The following is an 18,965-nucleotide window of genomic DNA, read 5'->3' on the forward strand; positions in this document are numbered from 1 at the left end:
TGACATCTTGTTTGCACCTCTATGCAAATATTAAACAACAAACTCCTCACACTTATTTTTAACAGAGGACAAGGAGATTTTCCCTATCTGTGGCCTTACAGAAAAAAATACTTGCTTTTATGATACATATGATACATATTACATATGTACTGTACATTAAAAAAAATCTTTAAGTATAAATTTGAGTATGTTTAAAAAGAAAATGCTACATTTCTACTTTAAAATTTTATGTTTACCTCAATGTTACTTGCTGTTTCTTTTTCAACTATTTGTGAAATGTACTAGCAATTTCTGAGTGAAAATTGTATAAAAAGTAAACTCTACACCATTTCTTTTTGTGTATAATAAAATGCAAATAACTTTACACATTAAGATTCCATATTTATCAGACATTTATCAAATTAACTAAGCTGTTTTGTTGAGCAGTTGTACAATTACATATCCAATATCAAACAAAACCACAAAACAACAACAACAAAAAACCCTCTGATAAAGGCAGGTAACCAATTGTAAGCTGTTATCTGTTACATTATCTGTAAGGAATAACATTATCTGATTTTCTTATCAAGTGCTGTTTGTGGCCTGTTGGTTGTTTTTTCAGGTAAAATGAGTCTTAATTTCCTCTTTGGTGAGCCCTCAGCTGAAGATACATATTCTTGGATGACAGGTGCATCAGAGCTAATCAGGTCTGAACTGCTGGACTGATCCACTACATCCTGTGGAGCAGTGGATTCACTCACAGGAAGTGCAATATTTGGACTGGATAGCTGCTGAGTGTCACTGGAATCCAGAACGTTGGGGTGAGATGGAGCTGTAAGAAAGTTGTGATCATCTGGAAGAGCTAAACTGGGTGTTAGTGGGAGTATTGCCATTTGATTTTCTCCCTGAACAGAAATATAATTTTGACCTTTTTCTGTAGTGACATCATCTGTATCCTTAGACAGGGACTTTGATTCCTTGTTTCCTTTTTTAGCACGCTTCTTTTTAGAGATATGTTGCATAGTATCATTTTCCTCTTCCTCATTTCCTGAGCATTCAGTGTTATCTTTAGATTCTTTGCTAGTTTTATTTAATTTTAATTGATCTTTTTTGTCCTTTTTGCTTTTCAGTTTTTCCTTCTTACCCTTTTTGTACATATTGTCTTCTTGAATACCTTCTTTGTCAGTGGACTTTGGATGAACTCTGCTTTTTTGAAGGGGGTTTAGATGTAATTTAACTTTCAGTGTCCTCTTTGCCTGTCCTCTGGATTTCTGGGTCTTTAAGTGTCCTTGTGTGCTGCTCTTAGTCTTACTCAGCTTGTGGGGGGGTTTCTCTGTAGTTGTTTTAAAGTCCTTCATCCTACATTCCTTTTTGTGTCTGTCAGCCATTGTGGTGAGGACATGTTCCTCAGTCCCAGCTAGATCAAAAGTAACACTTCTTTGAGAATCTAACTTAAAGCCCAGCTCAGTAGCTTGACTTTCACCATGTCTCCCAGCGTTTGACTTGTCATAACCCAAGTTGTCTTTGTATAGCATGGCATTGTACATTTGTGCTCTGTTTTGAACTGTGTTCTGTGAATGAGTTGTAAACATCAAGTTCTGGTTATTACTCCCAGCATGTCTGTATTCATAAGTCTGATGACAGTGCAGACAGCTGATGGTTTGGTAAATTGGTTGAGCACGAACTTCCTCAGTCTGGTGCTTTAACAGTGAGTGATTTCCTTGAGTTATTTCATTGTGGATTTGGTCTGGGTGTCTCAATGTGCCCCTCTGGAGGGCCGAGAAATGATTACTGAGGGCCAGCTGCTGTATTCTGACAGCTGAGATGTTGTTTGAACCCCCACGATGTTGGGAAGAAGTACCCTGAATGCCCAGATAGCTGTTTGGAATGCCTGCCCCGCTCTCATCATGTCTTTGTCCACTTATCTCTGTGAATAAAACAGACTTTTGTTATTTAAATGAATTAAATTAGTAATTTAAAACAGACATTTGAGAATGTGCTTAAAGGTATAAAACAACTAAATAAACTAGATGTCACCACTGGAATTGAAGAAATGGAAGGTGCTGCTATGCAGTTAATAGTTGGTTGTTTACAAAAGATTAGTTTTAAATACTGATATAGATATTACTTATGTAGGCAATATAGTTTTTTATATGTAATACGTTACAAATGACTATAACTATACTATAACAAAAACAAAAATTATGAAACTACAAATACATAAATGAAAACTATATATATATATATATATATATATAAATGATTAAAGTATGACAAAGATTTTTTTATAAATATAATAGTTTATAAATAATACTGAAGTAATAAATACTGGTTGGAAATCATTCGTTCATTAGTTCTATTATGTTTTCTTCCTTAAAAAAATATTCTTAATGGTAGATTTTAAAATATATAATTTTATTTAAATCTATTATTATTATTAATATTCTAATATTAAATGTTTTCCAGATAATAATTGTACGCATATTTGTAATATTTTACATTTTCATTGTATTAATGGGTCTTTAAATATGAAAATATATCTGCATTTATATTCGAAAAAATACAGCAAGAAGGTCATTATTTGTGGGTCTGTGGCAGTTAAAAGGTTTGAAAACCTTTTCCTTTGCAGATACTTTTAAAACATTTCAAATCAAATGGTGTGCTTGCTAGTTTACCTTTGATCCTCTGTTGCAACACAGAATGTTGATCATTCCCTTCATGTTGGCAATTAGCCAGCTGTTCACCTACATGAGTGGCTTTCTGCAGGACAATCTCTCTTTTGTGCTTTCCTACCGCATGTGCTGTAGAGCTGCACTTGTGACAGGTGAAATGACTCTCCAGCATGTCTGATCCCAGATAAGGAGAGTCTTCTCTGTCCCAGGGCTTATGGGATTTGTAGTTGCTGTTGTACAGTGCATGGCACTTAGTTAGAGTGTCCTTGCCTTCACAGAAATTCCACTGGGTTGATTCCAGGCCGGACTCCCCAACTCTATTTTCCTCCTGCACCAGTTCAAATTTCTTACCGAGTTTGTGGTATGCAATGGCAATCATTCCCAGGGTGATCCCAACACCACCTACAATTAAAAGCAGAATATATATATATATATATATATATATATATATATATATATATATATATATATATATATATATATATATATATATATATATATATAAATTGTCATGTGGTGATGATCTAATCAGCTATCAAGTAAAAATAAAATATTTTCATACATCTTGGATATTCGAGTATACACATATTATTTTCAAAAATGTTTTGATATAATTTATGGAGAAAAGTAAAGATCTATGAAAAATAGCCTAAATTGTTTATTTATAAATAGGATTATACTACATAACATTTTACAACCTAAACAAACCAATCTTATCTCGTCTTATAATTATCTGATATTTTAATAGACTAATTGTCTTCAATGCACAATCATGAGCAGAGATATCATTTCTTGATTTTTGTTTCCGCACATCAGTCACACCCCATGACTTTTGGATTAAACAACAACAAAAACAAACAAAACAAAAACAGTTAAATGTCATTCTTTTAAAGTTAAAACCCTTTAAAAATGGATTTGTTTCTTACAGACATGCAGCTTTTCAGTTCACAAGACACTAATTGATGGACTGGAGCCATGTGGATTACTTGTGGATTATTGTGATGTTTTTATCAGATGTTTGGACATTCACTGCAGAGAATTCATTGTTGAGCAAGTTGCTAAATTTCTCCAAATCTGTTCCAATAAAAAATCAAACTTATCTACATCTTGGGTGGCCGGAGGCTGAGTAACTTTTTAGCAAATTAAATGTTTTTGGTGAATTATTTCTTTAAGACTATATAGTCATGTCCTCAGTCTCAGAGAGGACCATGTTGTCCACAGAATCAATGAGTCTCAGTCTTACAATGAAAATAGGTAGAAAGTTTTGGTATCAAGGATTTTGCAGTAGATACTCACCCAAAAATGAAAATACAATGGCAATAGCAACATTTCTAATATATTGCTCAGAAGTGTTATATCTTTTAGCCACAACCTCCACTGTTATATTCCTGTTTGGTGGGACACAGTTAGCGTCAGTCAATTCCAGCACAGCTTGCACAGCTGCATTATCTGTATTCACACACACCATCCTCTGCCCATTGTACAAGTCTTTTTCAGGAGCCTGAATGTAACTGTTGAGAAATGAGGCCAGCTCTCTTAACTCACATGTACAGCTCCAGAGGTTCAAATCAAGGTTCAGCACTGAGAGCCATGGCAGATAGGAGAATGCATCTGGAGCACTGCGTAGATGATTGCGGGACAGATCGAGCCTGCGGAGACGAGGAAGCCCTCTGAAGCTATCACGTCCTAAGTACACAATGAGGTTGTTAGACAAGTCCAATGTTTCCAGGTTCCTCAGATCAGCATGGGCAAAGGTTGTGGAGTTCAAGCAGTTGAGGAGGTTCCCCTCTAGTTGAAGTGTTTTTAAAGCTCTAGAGCTTTGGAACCAGGAGCCGTCAATGTCATTCAAATTGTTGTGACCAAGCCAGAGAGTCTCCAGTCTGTGGAGCCAGGAAAATGTGGAGCTGTCCAGGGATTGGCTGGAGATGCGGTTATGGTCTAGCAACAGCGTAGTTAGAAAAGAGAGGTTCTGAAAGGCATTCTCCATGATGCTAGAAATGGCGTTGTTGCTGAGTGCCAGAACACTCATGTTGGACAATTCAGAGAGGAACATGTTGTCCACAGAATCAATGAGTCCATCAGTGAGCATCAAAGCTTTAGTAGAGCCTGGTGCAGCTAAATATGATGAATAAAAACAGTTATATTACCAAAACTCCATACTTCAGGAAATTCTAATCAAAAAAGCTTCATAACAGTATAGACTACTTACATAAAAAGTACAGAAATAGCTGTTGTCAGTCTGTATCTCCCAATAATATAGTAAGATGCGTTAGTTAAATGCTTAGATCAAAGTATTTTTTATTGTGGGGGGCAAAGATGCAGTACAATAATGATTGCGAGATGTACAAATAAATGCTCCTTAAAAACCTTATGTATCATATTTGATATTTACATTTTACATGATTTTTATCTTTTTAAAACTGAATAATATCTATCTATCTATCTATCTATCTATCTATCTATCTATCTATCTATCTATCTATCTATCTATCTAATAGGCCTTTACTTGCTAAGAAAGTATAAACTCTTTATAAAAATAAAATCAGTCAGAAGACAGAAAGCATGTTGTAGATTGTTTACAACAGTTTTTTTCCAGCAAAGTTTTAATTTTTGTTGATAATTTAGTGGCCTTAGAAATTTGCATATCAAATATGATTTAGGGTTAAAAATGCACTTCCAACAGTTTTCAGTGTACTGAAAGGGATAGTTTACACAAAAATGAAAATACTGTCATCATATATATAAGATATTTTGAAGAATATTTGAACTGTTTTTGTGAACTATCCTTTTAACATTATCTAAAAAACAAACAAAGTTCTTTAACCACATAATTTACTTACCAATAATGTTTATGAGTTTATGACAGATAATGACATCTTCAGAACACACCACACAAGAAGAAGGGCAGAGTAATGACAGCTGAACTTGAGAGATCACCATCAGTAGAAGGCAGACACCTGAGAGGAACCATTAGTATAGTGTTCACCTATGTTAGTCTGACAGGTTTTTTCAGCACTGTAAGACAACAATGTGCACATACTTCTCATGATTTGCCACTGATGTCAGATAGTGTTGGACTTCCAAAATGGCTTATGTGGTTCATGGCCTTTGATCAGCTTTGTTCAAGCAACAACAATTATACAAAATAATCTAAAACAAAGCAAAAAGCAAGGACTTGTCAACAACAGTACAACAGTGTTCTATAGTCCAGATCTACATTCACTGACTAGTACTTGGTCATAACTAAATTTTTTTTCTTTTTTCGGCAACTGCACCTGATGCTGCGCTCCCCTGAACTCTGTTGCTAGGAGATGCTGACTGCCAAACAGATGAGGAAGGTAAAGTTATAAAACATGCATGATCTTTCACCTGATTCCTTCTGTGGAGGTGATTCTGCTTTCAACACCTGAGACATATTCTTTGACTGTAACTGTAAAATAAGAAAGCTACTTATAATAGTTCCACATCTTGCTTCAAATATTACTTTATATAACACAGCCAAATTAAAGACAAAAAACTGACAATCTTCAATTAAAAAAAAAATGAATATAATAATAATAATAATTATATATATACATTTTTCAGGATTCTTTGAGTAATAGAAATTAGAAATAGATATTTTTTGTAAAGATGTAAAAGTCTTTACTGTCACTAATACTGTCTGTTTAATGCTTCCTTTATAAATTATTAATCTCTTTCTTTTCAGCTGAGTCCTTAGCCATCTTCAAGAATCGGCTTAAAACACATCTCTTCCATCTTTATTTGACCCTCTAACTTTTGCACTCACTATTCTAATTCTATTAAAAAAAAAGTCTAACTACCTTTCTAATATTTTGTATTCTATCTATTTTCTTTTCATTTATTATACAATTATAAAAAAGACCTCTAACACTAGCTTGCTCTATTCTTTTTCTATTCTATCTGTTTTCTTTTTATTTATTATATTATTTAAAAGCCCTTGCTACGTATACTATGTTTAGGCTAACTGAGACTTGTTATAGCACTTATATATCATTTCCCTTTTGATAAAATCGACTGCTAAAATATTCCTCATTTGTAAGTCGCTTTGGATAAAAGCGTCTGCTAAATGACTAAATGTAAATGTAAATGTAAAAAATATCTTGCTGACCTGATACACATATAATATATATAGAGAGTGAGAGAAAGTAAATGTATGCATGCATAAATAAAAAAGAAACATCTATCTGTCCATCTGTCTGTCCGTCCGTCTGTCTAGCTATCTATCTATCTATCTATCTATCTATCTATCTATCTATCTATCTATCTATCTATCTATCTATCTATCTATCTATCTATCTATCTATCTATCCTGGGTTAAATTCAAGCCAAGTTCTTAAACATTTTACAGTTAAGCAAATTAAATTTTTTATCACATAATTAATACATACAAACACTCTGTGCTTACCACACATGGAGAAGCAAAATGTTGAACACTCGTATCCATGTGCTGAGGGTCCAAACAAGTTTCTAAACCTTTCCTCAGTATTACATTCTCAATGGTTCCACTGTAATACAGTCATGTTGTGTCTCAGTGAGTGATCTCAGTGCAAATGGGGCACGTGTTAAACCAGCATGTTACCTGATCTCAGAAATGTAGTAGTGTCCAGCACTGATGCTTGACGTTCGCAAAGACACTTTCTTAAGTTCTATGTTCTTATTTCCATTTTTTTTCACAGAGGCAGCCCTAAACTGATGTACCAACAGCAGTCAAATGATTACAATAAAATGCTGTGTTGATCATCTGCTAATTAATAAAATCTGTAATGCATACAATGGAAATACCATTTTGAGGCCTGTTAAAAGGACAGTTTACCAAAAAATGGAAATTATGTCATGATTTACTTTTTTCCATACTATGGAAGTCAATGGAGACAATCAACTGTTCAATGACCCACATTATTCAAAATATCGTCTTTTGTTTTCAGCAAGAGAAACAAACTCATACAGGTTTGGAACAACTTTCAGGGTGAGTAAATGACTGATGAACAATCGCTTTAATTTCTGTTTGCCTAATATTTACTATTCATATTATTTAGAGAAAATTGGATGAGAAGTAATTTCCTACTGCTAAATGCAGCAGCTAGAGTTCTCAACAGCCCAGTTCTGTCAACACTACATTGGCTCCCTATTGAACATCGCATTTTAAGACATCTTAAAATGCGGGACCATCAAACCCTCTACACGCTGCATTATTAAATGCATGTTCTGCGAACAATGAGGTTTTGTTTTTGTCAGATATCATTGTGGTCTAGATTTACTGTTTCTCACTGAAACTTGGCACAAAAAGGATGACGGCCTGCTTTTTAACCAGCTGACTCGAGCAGGTTTGGACCCTTCTACTTCCCACGGCCTTCTCGCAGAGGTGGGGGTATTATTGTGGTTTATAACCAGCATTGCAAATTGTGCCCTGTGTTTGTACCTCAGTTTACATCTTTTGAATGCCTTGTACTCAGTGTAACTGCTACTCATTCTACTGCTATTGCTACAATCTATAGACCTCCAAAATCAAATGCAGAATTTCTTTTAGAATTTGTTGATTTGCTGACAATGTTGTGTGTTAAATGTGAGAGAATTCTGATTCTTAGTGATCTTAACATACATTTTGATCAGAAAGACCAAATACTTTTTATATCTGCTGGACTGTTTTAACTTTACACAATTTGTGAATGTTCCTACACATTGTAAAGGTCATACACTAAATTTAGTTATGGCAAATGATGCTTTTGTGTCAAACCTCTCTACTGTAGATGTTGGACTCATTGATCTTTCAGCCATCCTTTTTAATTTGGAGGTATCATATTCTTTAAGGCCTGTTGCACATACTGTCTCTTTCCATAAATGGCAATCAACTGACCCTGTGGCTTTTGCTAATTCGATCAATGCATGCCTGGATGATTTGTCTTCTGTCCCTTCTGAGCATAAAATTCTTAATAATGCTCCTGCTGCCAATTTGGACATGTTTGCACTTATTCAAACAATATCTCTTTCGTACATACAGCTCCCTGGTATAATGACAATTTGCATTCAAAGATGGTGGAATGTCGCAAACTGGAACGTAAATAGCATGGTTAGTAGTTTATTTTTATCAAGTTTGGAAAACTTTTTGGACCAATATAAAGCAGAAATGAATTCAGAAATTTTCTCAGATTATTGACAATAATTTAAGCCCCTTCAATCTGGGTTTAGGAAACTGCACAGCACTGAAACAGCCTTGGTTAAGGAAAGGTGCGATTCTAGGAATTTTTCAGCTGGGGGGCACAAGAGGGGCCACAGTTAATACAGAGGGGCTAACCTTATGTTGTGCATTTGGTCACACTATATTTTAAGGTCCAAATCTCACTGTAAACAAGCCATTAACTATGACTTTTGTCTAAATAATCTCCTAATATGATGCTTATTAATTGTAAGCAAGGTAGTTAAGTTTATGTATTAGGTAGGATTAGGGAAGTAGATGGTCATGTAGAATAAATGCTTTATAATTACTAATAAACAGACAATATGTTAGTAATAACAGGCATGCTAATAAGCAAATAAAAGTGAGAACTTCTTAAATATACACTTTTTATAATAATATGCAAATATGTTTAAATTACTACAATTCTAAATTATCGTAACAATAATTTAATAAATTATAACAAATGTTACAATTTGTATAAGGATACAAATGTTGAACATCTGCTGAAAAAGCAAAATTGTGATGCATTATCAGGTTTATATTGCCATATCATGCTTATCGATAATAATAAGAGAAAACATCCTTTCAAACATATTAGTTTGACGGATTTTATTCATGTCAATCACACATTGTGTAGGTAACTGGTTTACTCTCTCCTAGTTTTCAATCAACATGTTCATTATAAAAAAATAATAATAATAAATTAAAAGACAAACGAAAAAATTTCAGTTAAATTAAAGTTTGACATTTGTCACAAAATTGAAACTACAAAACATGATATTAATGATTATAAACAAGGTTAATAATTGATGGGGATCTAAAGACAATCATAAAACACAAGCTGCATATACAAAATATCTTCATCTTCAAAGTCAAATTATCCATAAGAAACCATTTTACATGTGGTGAATGAAGTTTGTTGGTTGCGGTGGTCATGTTCAGGTTGCAAATTGTGCAGGCCTACTACACCAAATATCTTTTTTGAATACGGCCCATTTCTACGTGTTTATATCCAAGCAAACAATATTCGTAGATTCTCTCTACCCCTGTATTGTTCTGTGCTTGCACAGCGTCATGTAGCCTCACCATCTCGCTTGCAATATCAATTGCTTGTCATCAAAAAAAAAAATGTATAGGAAAACCCTGATACATCTACGGTGCCTTCAAAATTCGATCAGAAGAAGGTACCTCCGGAGACAGGAAGTAAAGCAGAATTTGGATTTGGACATGCCTTCCTGCATTTTAGAACTTTCGGATGCATCAAAAAAAAAAAAGGGCTATTTGAATTAATATAAGTTTAAATAGCGATAGACGCTATTTACACTAAATGAAAATAGCATATTTTCTTAGCTATAGATGTTATTTACACTAAGTGCAAATAGCATGAATGTACTGTACAGCACTCTCTCCACCCTCAATACCATGACTGAGGTGCCCTTGATCAAGGCACCAAAACCCCAACTGCTCCCTGGGCGCCGCAGCATAAATGGCTGCCCACTGCTCCGGGTGTGTGTTCACGGTGTGTGTGTGTGTGTGTGTGTTCACTGCTGTTTGTGTGCACTTTGGATGGGTTAAATGCAGAGCATGAATTCTGAGTATGGGTCACCATACTTGGCTGTATGTCATGTCACTTTTTTCACGTCACTTATTGCAAATAGTGGCAATATCTGCACCTCAGTATTGTAGTACATTATAAGACAGTATGACAATAATAATTTATTGAGTGTAAATTTAATTTTAATTCAACATATTAAATGGATGCCACCTTATTGGGACAATAAAGCCCTCCCACACCTACCCTAATCCTACCCAATACTTTATTTTCAACTTTTTTATTTTTTTCCTTCATTTTCATTGAAAATAAATGCATTTGTGATGTAATTTAAAAAGGGAGAAATAAGCTCACCATTAGCCAGATTCGAACCTGGGTCGATCACATCAAAATACACATGACACAGGTTTTACCCATAGACTGTATGGAGGCTACAGTTTTAGGACCCCGGTTATAGAACCCTAGTTTTTTGTGACAGCGCCATCTACCGAACTGGATCACCAAAAACACTAATTTCAGATGGACGACATGGACAATCAGACTGTGAGTACTGATATTCAATTAACTTTTATTATATTACGTTTAAACAAAGCAAAGTTTACATAGCCAAAGTGAGAGCTCCTAACTATGAATTAATAACTAATTCCCACAAATTACTTATTATAAATCCTTGTTGAGTTTTATAATAAGTAAATCTAGCCAGCACATTAATTTAACTTAAAAGATGAGCATGAAAGCATGCTGATCTTAAATGTGTAAGATTTACCTGTAGCTTACTGTATTAGTGTGAAAACTTGCTTAACCATTGTTTTACCTTATTAGTTAAGTATAAAATAGCTGTTATATATTTACACATTTGGAGTTTGGAATTAGATGTCAGTAACATGAATATTCTATTTGACTTTCTCTCTTAACAACAAAATTTCATAAGTGTTAAATCAGAGGTATATATTTCAGTTGAACATGTTAAACAAATGTTTCTTATTTAACTCTCTCTATTTCTCTCTCTCTCTCTCTCTCTCAGAGTTGAAGCCTACAGCAATTCTGTCTGTGCAGCAACTGATGGAAAAGGGGGTCTTTTTGGTGCTTATGTTCTTGCACAAATTATACAGGTCCTTCTCAAAAAAGTAGCATATTGTGAAAAAGTTCATTATTTTCCATAATGTAATGATAAAAATTAAACTTTCATATATTTTAGATTCATTGCACACCAACTGAAATACTTCAGGTCTTTTATTGTTTTTAAAACTGATGATTTTGGCATGCAGCTCATGAAAACCCCAAAATTCCTATCTCAAAAAATTAGCATATCATGAAAAGGTTCTCTAAATGAGCTATTAACCTAATCATCTGAATCAACTAATTAACTCTAAACACCTGCAAAAGATTCCTGAGGCTTTTAAAAACTCCCAGCCTGGTTCATTACTCAAAAACGCAATCATGGGTAAGACTGCCGACCTGACACCCTCAAGCGAGAGGGTAAGACACAGAAAGAAATTTCTGAACGAATAGGCTGTTCCCAGAGTGCTGTATCAAGGCACCTCAGTGGGAAGTCTGTGGGAAGGAAAGAGTGTGGCAAACGCAAACGCTGCACAACGAGAAGAGGTGACCGGACCCTGAGGAAGATTGTGGAGAAGGACCGATTCCAGACCTTGGGGGACCTGCGGAAGCAGTGGACTGAGTCTGGAGTAGAAACATCCAGAGCCACCGTGCACAGGCGTGTGCTTTTGAACCAGAAACAGCGGCAGAAGAGCGCTGACCTGGGCTACAGAGAAGCAGCACTGGACTGTTGCTCAGTGGTCCAAAGTACTTTTTTCGGATGAAAGCAAATTTTGCATGTCATTCGGAAATCAAGGTGCCAGAGTCTGGAGGAAGACTGGGGAGAAGGAAATGCCAAAATGCCAAAATGCCTGAAGTCCAGTGTCAAGTACCCACAGTCAGTGATGGTCTGGGGTGCCATGTCAGCTGCTGGTGTTAGTCCACTGTGTTTTTTCAAGGGCAGGGTCAATGCAGCTAGCTATCAGGAGATTTTTGAGCACTTCATGCTTCCATCTACTGAAAAGCTTTATGGAGATGAAGATTTCATTTTTCAGCACGACCTGGCACCTGCTCACAGTGCCAAAACCACTGGTAAATGGTTTACTGACCATGGTATTACTGTGCTCAATTGGCCTGCCAACTCTCCTGACCTGAACCCCATAGAGAATCTGTGGGATATTGTGAAGAGAAAGTTGAGAGACGCAAGACCCAACACTGGATGAGCTTAAGGCCGCTATCGAAGCATCCTGGGCCTCCATAACGCCTCAGCAGTGCCACAGGCTGATTGCCTCCATGCCATGCCGCATTGAAGCAGTCATTTCTGCAAAAAGATTCCCGACCAAGTATTGAGTGCATAACTGAACATAATTATTTTGAAGGTTGACTTTTTTTGTATTAAAAACACTTTTCTTTTATTGGTCGGATGAAATATGCTAATTTTTTTGAGATGTATGCCAAAATCATCTGTATTAAAACAATAAAAGACCTGAAATATTTCAGTTGGTGTGCAATGAATCTAAAATATATGAAAGTTTAATTTTTTGTCATTACATTATGGAAAATAATGAACTTTTTCACAATATGCTATTTTTTTGAGAAGGACCTGTATATACAGTCATGCCCCAAAATAAGGATATTTCATAAGGATATTTTCCCCCATTTTAAATTCTTATCATCCAATGAAAGGATACATTTTTGTGAATTTTTTAAATAAAAGATCAAAAGGATTAACAATGCAGATGAATTTTCACAGCCTTATTTGATCATATTTACCAAGGGTGCCAATATTTTTGTGCATGACTGTATATATATATAAATTAATTCTTTAATCACTCCCGAGTTTTGTCTTGCCTCTCTACAGCCGTTACAATATCTGGCTATATAATTTAGTGACTGCATATGCTGATTCCATCTTTATTTTACCTGATAATGAGCAAATTAGTTAAACTTAAGGAGGTTAATCAATATACAGTATAATTCAAGAAACTAAGACTTACTCCCCATTTTTTCAGCTGTTTAAAGATTGATATACATTTTTAATTTGTTTTGTGTAAATTAATTTGTTTAAATTTAACCTCTGATGCATTTTGAATAAAAAACACATTTTATAAAATATAATAAAAATACTCCTGAGATTAAATGTCTTTATAACTACGTATGTACAAACTGCAACCGTTGCTATATCATCCAGTTTGGTAGGTGGCGCTGTCACAAAAAACTAGGGTCCTATAACCAGGGTCCTGTAGCCGGGGTCCTAAAACTGCAGCCTCCAATTGTGCAGGAACATACTATTGTGGCTTCACGAGGGAAAGCGGGAGGTCGCACTCGGTTTTACCATCATTTTTTGAGTGACGGACACATAGAAGGTGGGGGCACACTGGGGGGCCAATCAGTTTTCAGGGGGGCAAGTGCCCCCATGGCCCCTCCCCTGTCTACACCACTGGTTAGTAAAAAAAACCGCTGGGTTGTTTTTTTAACCCAACCATTTGGTTACACATATTTGGTCACTGTGTTGGGTGAGCTTAAAATTTGTTGGGGGTCATTTATTTTCGGCGTTGGGTTATTTTTAGTTATAACCCAACTGTTGGGTTAAATATGGTTCCCGCTTCACTCCAGTTCAAATTTTAACGGTCCAGTCAGTGACTCAGTGGACATCAGCGCCAGCCTGCCTGATTACGAAAGGTAAGTAACTTTAATATAATTTTATGATGTATATAACTGTTATAACATTAAGTAATGTGTACTGAAACATTAATTAAATCCTAAAACTATTAAAAAAACGAAGTTTTAATTCCCTTTAGTCAGTTTTTTTTTTCTTCCCCAGAGAATCAGATCGATTGTAAATGAATATGCTATTCCCGTTTGCTTGCTAGCATTAATAAATAAAAACATAAGCTGAAAGACTAGCAAAACTGTTTAGAGAAGTATTACTTTACGTTAATAAAAATGTTTGGTGAAATGTCACCGAAATCTTTATAACATATATTGAATCCCTGGAATGTTTATCATATATGCCAACTAAAGTTTATTTATTCTTTCAAGGTTGGTACTAATATGGTGCAACTACCTCAACAATGAGACAAGCCAGGATCCACGTCTTGGTGCTTGGAGACAAAGAAAATTCCCCCCAAGTTTTCATCATTTTTAACAGAGATGCAGTTGAAAAGGAGACCTCACTTCAAGCAGTGGACGTATGCTTCAAAATGTTCTACATCTATGACATAAACTACTCAAAACCCACTGCTCCAATTTGGGAGTTCTTGCAGCATATAATAATTCTGGAGGAGCTCCTTCTACACATTGCTGCCTCCTAAAAACACTTTGTATTCAAAGTTACTGATCATCAGTAGATCCAGTAGCCAAAACACACATTAAAGGGTTAGTTCACCCAAAAATTCTGTCATTAATTACTCACCCTCATGTCGTGCCAAACCCGTAAGGCCTCTGTTCATCTTCGAAACACAAATTAAGATATTTTTGATGCATTCTGACAGCTCTCTGACCCTCCCATAGACAGCAAGGGTACTACCACGATCGACATCCAGAAACGTAGCAAGGAGATCGGTAAAATAATCCATGTGACATCGGGGGTTCAACCGTGACAGCATACGCTGTTTGCGTTCAGTGGATACTGTCGAAAATGGCACTAGGGTGACATGGAGGAGACTAATTGTTGAATAAAGTCATATTTTTTTTTCTTTTGCACACAAAAAGTATTCTCGTATAATATTACGGTTGAACCCCTGATGTCGCCTGATCTCCTTGCTAAGTTTCTGGACTTTGATCATGGTAGTACCCTTGCTGTCTATGGGAGGGTCGGGGAGCTGTCAGATTGCATCAGAAATATCTAAATTTGTGTTCTAATGATGAACGGAGGTCTTACGGGTTTGGAACGCAGATGGGAGTTTTACTTAAACATGTTCAGTCAGGAAATTTGAAAGTGTAGATGAAATACTTCAGACAGATACGTTACTGACGCTTCGTGGGACGCATTTATTGCAAGGTAAGTTAATTTACCATGTATTTTCATGAAAAAAAAAATGAACATCTCTAACATTTTAAAAGATAATTAGCGAACAAAGATACACAGAACAAATAATCATGGACTAAATACCATATAGCATGCATTTTCACTTGACTGCTTCATCAGTTGATTGCACCAAAGCTGGTTATGAGGTAACTGGAGTAAAACATGTTTTTCCAATACCTTCCGCACTGTCTGTGAAACCGATATGAGCGACAACAGAACTCGTTCTTATATCCTTGACATTTCATCAGTCAGTTAGCGTTAGCATTAGCACTGCTCTCAGGGCAGAAATACTCAATATTTATATTACTGTTATTTTTAATGAACTATGTGCTGCTCTCAGGGCAGGAGTATTCAATATTTAAAATACTGTTATTTTTTATGAACTATGTGCTGCTTTCAGGGCAGGAGTATTCAATATTTAAATTACTGTTATTTTTTATGAACTGTGTGCTGCTCTCGGGGCAGGAGTACTCAATATTCATATTACTGTTATTTTACTAAACTATGCGCTGCTCTCAGGGCAGGAATACTCAGTTATATTACTGTTATTCTATTAAACTATGCGCTGCTCTCAGGGCAGGAGTATTCAATATTAATATCACTGTAATTTTTACTGATCTATGAGCTGCTCTTAGGGCAGGAGTACTCAATATTCATATTACTGTTATTTTACTAAACTATGCGCTGCTCTCAGGGCAGGAGTACTCAATATTCATATTACTGTTATTTTTAGTGTACTATGTGCTGCTCTCAGGGCAGGAGTACTCAATATTCATATTACTGTTATTTTTAGTGTATTACGTGCTGCTCTCAGGGCAGGAGTACTCAATATTCATATTACTATTATTTTTATTGAACTTTGTGCTGCTCTCAGGGCAGGAGTACTTGATATCTCTACGGCCTAACCATTGTTCATTCTTTTAAACAACAAATTATATCAGTCATGAACAACATTCGTTAAATATGGCTGTCAGCACCAGTGTAGTCTAATATACAGTGTAGTCTACACTGCATAGATAATATATATTTTTTCATTTGTTCTATATAGTATTGACATAGTTTTTCCTGTTTATATTAATGAGTTATAGGCTAGTAAATTTATGCATATTTTTAAGAGTATTCAGTTGTTGTTGTTTTTTTTATCATTACATTTATAAATCAATAGACAATTTCTGCATTATTGATTGATCTTTTATTTTATTCTCCAGTTACCTGGAGGAGCTGGCAGAAACTGGACAAATCAAAGGAGCTAACACTGAAGAGGCATCTGATGCTGCTGAGTAAAAAATGGTGCAAAAATGGAGATGTATGAAAAATGTTGTGTGTTTGGTTCCACCAGATAAAAGAACATAATAGCCAAATTCGGAAGGTAAATGGTTTTCATGGGGACATAAGCGATTATCAACATTTACAGGGATAAGTCTGATTTTACTGCCATCTGAATCCAGAATGTCACTGTTTTTTCTCCCACCATCCCCATGAAAATCCCTGGCCGAATTACCAAGGTCATGTGGTAATTTAATTGCTGTCCAAATCCACATCTCTGAGAATAAATCGTTTCAAAATTAACTGTTTAAATCCATTTTCACCATTTTAACACCATTTACTAACTATTGTACTTTGCATGCATATTACTAAAAAACAATATTATATATATATATATATATATATATATATATATATTATATATATATATATATATATATATATATATATATATATATTGAAATGCTAGAATGTTTACAAGAATACTATTTCAGAACTGCTTGTTAAGAACAAAAAAGACCAGAAAAGCATGTAAACATTTGAAATGGGTAATTATTATGGCAGTAACAGGTATACAAGACCATTTTTAAATATGTATAGGCCTACAATTACGTACTTGAAAATGCGAACCAAGCAGCTTTGTTTACCTCATGTAAATAAGAGGTTGCATTTACTTATTAATGCTAATCTCCACATTTTTAATGACACCCATCATTTTGAGAGATAAAAATTAAGAAAACCATTTCAGCTATTTTGGGTCTATTTTCCTATTTTTAAACCAGAGATTTAAATAAATAATAAATAGTATAGTATTACATTTAAATCTTTTATTCCAAGAGTATGGCATTTTATTTAGAGCAGACAACTATGCAACTGGCCATGTCAGCAGTGCATTCCTAGGTTCATAATGATCTCACATCTTTCTTCTCCACTGTGAATAAATCATCAAATCCATGAGTTATCACTGAGGTGCCATGTAAATAATTTTTTACATATGTCCATATGAATAACAATTGCCATCTGAATTGTGAGAGAAGTCCTGAGTTGACTTGGTGATACATAAATGTGATTTTAAACGTACCCGGTGTCAATCTATGTGCAACCACTTAATGTTCTCATAGGCTATTAAATCAAGGAAATTAAGCCGGGTTTTTTTTTTTTTTTTTTTTTTTTTTTTTTACTGTGCTGTAAATGTTGTTTCATTCAATGTCTGTTGTACAGATTGTTTGTGTAAGAACAAAATTAAATGCTGATTGAAAATAATCAGTTTACGGGTCCAATATTACAATAAAATAATCAAGTATAAGTATGACTACTTTCTCTTTTTAAACAATAAAAAACAAATCCAGTAAATTAAATGCATGTACAACACACAGGAAGATTTCACAGGAAAAGGTAGATGCATCAATAAACTGCTGTAGTTTGAACGTGCTCCCTTTAAACCAGGCCATACTGTAGGTCGCCTTCCCAGATATCTTCTCAAAGGCAGTTTCTTAAAGTCTCCAGAAGTGTTTTCAATGTCTTCCTGCATTTGAAATGCATAAAGAGTCTGGTTTCAATTTACACTAATAATTATAAAAAAAATAAGTTAAAAAATAAATAAAAACAAAAACATTATTTTACCTGAAGGCTTTAGTTTTGGACATTGAATCATGAACATCCTCATTTTCATATATTTCCTGGACCACTTTCTTTTGTGGAGCAAACTTGCAAACCAGGAACATTACATCAATGAACAGATCACTGCACAGCATCTGAAATGTAGCAATGTAAACAAACATAATTACTAGTAAAATCATAAAAATCACATTTCAACTCCCTCAAAATTGAAAATTTCTTAATGACACATAATACATCCTTAAACCCTGCCATTTCTATAGCCTACTGTACTCTGTTTGGCCTCAGCTACAACTACAATGATTGAGGGCAGATTAGAGTAGAGTAGACGTCTGAGGGACAGCCGGTGACGTCCATAGGATGGCATTATGCAAACAAACCTAACAGGTAACTGGTAACATGAAGTGAGATTGGAGTTTCTGACACTCATTTCAGCACAGTAGTTCAGAATCAATTCTTACTTTTTAGGAGACCAAACGTTATTTGTCGTGCAATTTGATCTGAAAACTTTTGCAGACCTTTTTACATTTACAAACAGCTATATTGCAATTCATGTGATTCCCTTTCTCTAAGAAGGGACCAGTGATGGCTTCTGCTTTTTCCAAGAATGCTTTT

At 35.0% G+C, this 18,965-nt stretch overlaps 1 protein-coding gene and 1 long non-coding RNA gene across 2 annotated transcripts; one reads left to right on the top strand and one right to left on the bottom strand.

Annotated features, from left to right (window-relative positions):
* Positions 1–490: 490 nt before the first annotated feature.
* On the bottom strand, positions 491–3,059 carry lrrc53 (leucine rich repeat containing 53). Its single transcript, XM_042719259.1, has 2 exons — positions 2,655–3,059; positions 491–1,906 (listed from the first exon to the last, which is right to left on the bottom strand). Exons 1-2 carry the CDS (start codon positions 3,028–3,030, stop codon positions 549–551), a joined length of 1,734 nt encoding a protein of 577 aa, XP_042575193.1. The 5' UTR covers positions 3,031–3,059; the 3' UTR covers positions 491–548.
* Positions 665–8,389, top strand: LOC122136352. Its single transcript, XR_006154085.1, has 3 exons — positions 665–800; positions 5,960–5,989; positions 7,598–8,389. It is a non-coding gene; the product is annotated as an uncharacterized LOC122136352 (long non-coding RNA).
* The last annotated feature ends 10,576 nt before the right edge of the window (positions 8,390–18,965 follow it).

This window comes from Cyprinus carpio, chromosome B2, assembly GCF_018340385.1.
Source record: "Cyprinus carpio isolate SPL01 chromosome B2, ASM1834038v1, whole genome shotgun sequence".
In the NCBI taxonomy this organism is placed as follows: domain Eukaryota; kingdom Metazoa; phylum Chordata; class Actinopteri; order Cypriniformes; family Cyprinidae; genus Cyprinus; species Cyprinus carpio.

Bases quoted from the DNA above. Each gene is read 5' to 3' on its own strand.
- lrrc53 (XM_042719259.1), bottom strand. From the start codon at position 3,030: ATGATTGCCATTGCATACCACAAACTCGGTAAGAAATTTGAACTGGTG. The intron at 1,907-2,654 runs GTAAACTAGCAA...TTTTATTCACAG, and splicing joins GTTGCAACAGAGGATCAAAG to AGATAAGTGGACAAAGACAT.